Source organism: Belonocnema kinseyi, chromosome 9 (genome assembly GCF_010883055.1).
Source record: "Belonocnema kinseyi isolate 2016_QV_RU_SX_M_011 chromosome 9, B_treatae_v1, whole genome shotgun sequence".
Lineage (NCBI taxonomy): Eukaryota > Metazoa > Arthropoda > Insecta > Hymenoptera > Cynipidae > Belonocnema > Belonocnema kinseyi.
This window is the reverse complement of record NC_046665.1, coordinates 132,910,359-132,914,854: the sequence shown is the minus strand read 5'-3', so window position 1 is coordinate 132,914,854 and position 4,496 is coordinate 132,910,359. Positions and strand designations below refer to the sequence as shown.

The window sequence follows — 4,496 nt, the reverse complement described above, 5'->3', positions numbered from 1 at the left end:
ACTGCGCATTTTCACGCTTGAGATAATTCAGTATCGAAAAAAATATGTTTACTGCATAGTTTTAATTCGACACATCGTTTTTCAGTACATTGCCGCCCATAACCACAACCAACATGCTTTGTCCGCTTGGAACGCGATCGAGAATCGAAGAGTGCGCAGTTCATAACTGCGCATTTTCACGCTTGAGATAATTCAATATCGGAAAAAATAGGTTGCATTGTTATAATTCAACACAACCTTTAGCAGTACTTTTTCGGCCGTCAACAAATGTCGCAATTGTTTTAAATTTACATGAAATTATTTTTAAATAGCAGATTATTTTTCGCATTGACAAAATGAGGCTCATTGCATGTGACATTATCCGACACTGTACTTTAAATATTTTTATTATATTTAACAAACATTTTTAAAAAATATTAGTTTTACTGATTTTTCTCTCGAACACCTTTTTAGTCACTTTTTTTATTTAAAAAATCACTTTAGTGATAATAATTAAATTTTCAGTTGAGACAATTAATTTGTAACCCAAAAAAGGAATTTTCCACTTAGTAGTTTAATTTTCAACCAAAAAGATGAATTTTTAATAACAACAAAAAATAATTATCAGCATAAGAGTGTAATAGCTGATATTTCCACAAAAAAACGCTTTAATTTTTAATCCAGAACGGTTGAATTAAACGAGAAAATACATATTTTCAACAGATTAGTTAAATCATTAACCAAAGCAGAATAATTTTCAAACAAAAAAAAATAATTTTTACAAAAAGTATTGAAATTTACACCAAGACAGATTTCTCATTCGACAAAGAAAAAAATATCAATTTTTCGAGGTAAACAAAAAGCGAATTTTCGACAAGAAAGTTAAGCTTCTAACCCAAAAATATTAATTTTCTATCTAAATAATTGAATTTTGTAACCAAAGAAGACGAGTTTTCAATCAAATAAATGAATTTTCAGATAAAAAGGCCAATTTGTGGGAAAAAGTGGAATAATTGCATTTTTAATTTAAAAATTAATTTGCAGTAAGAAAAATAATGCTAAAAAAAATATTAAAATTTGTAACCAAGAAGATGGATCTTCAACCGAAAAAAAAATCTCAACGAAAAGTTGATATTTTTATTTAAAATCTGAAAGAGTTTAATTCACAAAAAAGAAACCCAAAAAGACAAGTAAAAAAATTTTATCTTCAATTAGAAAAGATCAATTTTCGACTAAAAATGGAACGTTTATATTTTTGTTTAAAAAAAAATACTATTCGCCCGAAAGAAAAACTAATTTTCAATCCAAAAAATTAACATTATTAACTAAATAGTTTATTTTTCAACTAAAAAGATCAATTTTCTACCTCTCAATAATTAACCAAATAGTTGTATTTTTAACCAAAAAGATTAATTTGATACTTTTCATTAAAATTTTTAACTACATTGTTGAATGTTTAACCGAAAAGATGAGTTTTTTACTTTTCAATTAAATACATTAAATTTCAACTAAAAATATGAATTTCCAAACAAACAGAAAAAAATAAATTATAACCAAACAGTCGAGTTTTCGACAAGAATTACGAATTTTTTAACTCAAGAAGACGAGTTTTAAACAACAGAAATTAATTTTCAACTAAAAAAAATACACTTTCTAGCAAAAAGGGAATAGTTACATTTTCAGTTACAAAGAAAATTAATTTTTAACGAAAAAACTTATTTTAAACAATTAGTTAAATTTTTAACCAAAAAGATGTAATTTACACTTTTGCATAAAATATATGAAGTTTCAAATAAAAATATGAATCTTCAAACAAAAAGAAAAAAAATAATTTTTAACCAAACAGTCGAGTTTTCGACCAGAATAATGAATTTTTTAACTCAAGAATACGAGTTTTAAACAAAAGCAATTTTTTAAAAATACACTTTCTAGTAAAAAGGCAATAGTTACATTTTCAGTTACAAAGAAAATTCATTTTCAACAAAAAAACGTATTTTAACCAATTAGTCAAATTTTTAACCAAAAATATATATTTTATACTTTTCCATAAAATACAGAAACTTTCAACTGAAAAATATGATACTTCCACCAAAAAAAAAAGAATTTTTAATTAAACAGTTGAATTTTCGACCAAAGTAATTTATTTTTTACTCGAAAAGAAGAGTTTTAAACAATAATATGAATGAATTTTTAACCAAAAAAGATATATTTTGCAACAAAAATGGAACAGTTACGTTTTCAGTTTAAAACAAAATTAATTAAAAATTTTTTAAAACGCATTTTTAGCCAATTAGTTGACATTTTAACTAAAAAGATGCATTTTATATTTTTCAAAAAAATACATGAAGTTTCAACTAAAAAATATGAACCTTCAATTTAAAAGAAAATGAATTCAAGTTTTAAATTCCCGGACTTTTTCTAACTTTCCAGAATTCCCTGACTTGTAGCAACTTTACAGATTTGAAAATATTATAATTAAATACCAAAAAACCCAAACTTAAATACAGTTTCCAAAATTCTTATATTTTCATTGCAGTATGATTTTAGAAAAATATTTTACTGCCACATTAATTTTTATATAATTTTAATCATTAATAATTAAATCTTCGACAATTTTGCAACTGTGATATTAACCAAAGAATAACACTTATAATTGTAAATTGCATCCCGACAAAAAATTATTTAATTTTTACAGATTTCATTAAATTCACGGATGAGGCCACCATTGAGTGCTAAGAATTTAAAAAACAATTTAATTATTTTCAATTTACGTTACCTTAACGATTATGAACAAACTTAATACCAAATTTCTAATAACAATCTATTTTGTTTTTAATTGCTCAAAAGTGAAAAATAAAAAGACATGAAAATATAAAGATAAAAAAATAGAAAGATACTAATTACAATCGAAAGTAGGAGAGTGGAGCGGAAAATGATATTTTCATATCACGAGTATTTTATCATCCCGAGTTCTGAGATTATTACTGACAATAAGTCGTAAAATGGTAGAGAGAAAGAACAGTCTGTTTTGCAAGATTGCATTGCATGTTGCATGCTGCAAATAGAAATAACAATTTGAAAGGGCGTAAAGCCAGCCAGGTAATTGATAATGTTTTACTACCGGAAGATCCTTCGTAGACATGCTGATGGTTTCAGTGAATATCGATAGCTCTTCCGCCCGATCAATCTCGCTTGGGAATTCTTGCTTGTCTTCCTGAGACTCCGCATCAGCACTCACTTCCGGTATTTGCTGCTGCTGCTGCTTTGGCTGCTTTCTCCTACTCCTCGATGACTTCGTCTTAATCTCAACCTAATGAGCGAAACGAGATTAAATTAATGTCGGATATCTAACAACGTCAAGGCGAATCACCATTAGGTCCTTCCTTTTACGAGAACAACTTATTCAGAACAGACTCCACATCTAGCTTCCATTTATCGTTTCTTATACAAGGAAATTAGGTTTACGGAATAAAATTGGTATCTCTTGAAAGAAGAAGCTTAACTGATTCACAATTAGGATAATGAGATTTAAGAAAAGGGTTTTATTTCTCATGGGAGATCATGATAAAAAGAATAAACTTAAATAACTCAAAATTAGACTGATGATATTTAAGACAAGAAGTGATGTATCATGGGAAATTATAATAAAAAGAAGAAACATAAGGAATTCAAAATTAGTCTGATGAAATTTAAGACCCCAGATGATGTAACACGGAGGATTATAATACAAAAGAAGAAAATTAAATCATTCAAAATTCGGCTAATGAAATTTAAGACAAGTGTTGATGTAATATGGTTAACTATAATTTAATGAAGAAATGTTCGGTCTTACGGTCAATGATAAAATCAAAATAAAAGCATCCGAAATAACATGTGAAAAACATATTTATTTCTTTTAAAAAAATCCTCAACGTTTCGACCAACACTGCGGGTCTTTATCAAGAGTCGATATAAAAATTTATAATTTAATAACAAATTGTATGAGCGTAAGCGTTCTAATAATTAGTGTCGTAAAAAGGATATCGGTTTTAACAAAAAAAATTTTTAAAAAGTTATTATATTAAAACATACCTGAGTCAAAAAATAAACAAAAAAATTTTTGATTGAAGCCTCTAAAATATTGGAGAGGCTCCAAAATTTATGAAAAATGTCACATAATTGGAACGATGTTTACAGACGGACGATACAAGACTAACTGTTATGAAAAGTCTTAATTACGAAGGTGACAAATATTAATAAACCTCTGATGAAAAGGCGCGCCAAAGCTTCAGAATATAAGATTGAATAAATTAAGTTGATTTAAATTAGAAGAATTTAAAATGAGGGGTGGGGGGTTAATGCATAATGCTTTGATAAATTTGGTTTATATTCGATATTTCAGTTTATAAATTTATTGAAGTGTTGATATATTTATCAATAAAAATTGATTCAATGATACGTCTTTTAAAAGTATTATTTTCTCTGGCCAAGATTTTAATATTAGCAAAATCAAAAGCATGACTAAATTTCCACGAATG

General features: G+C 26.6%; 1 protein-coding gene across 7 annotated transcripts in view; it reads right to left on the bottom strand.

Moving 5' to 3' along the window:
• LOC117179861 overlaps positions 1-4,496 on the bottom strand; it is an 86,691-nt gene that overhangs the window by 63,984 nt on the left and 18,211 nt on the right. For all 7 annotated transcript variants that reach the window (XM_033372021.1, XM_033372020.1, XM_033372022.1 and 4 more), the window contains one exon: positions 3,101-3,289. In XM_033372021.1, coding sequence (XP_033227912.1) covers positions 3,101-3,289 — 189 coding nt within the window. The remainder of the gene's footprint in view (positions 1-3,100; positions 3,290-4,496) is intronic.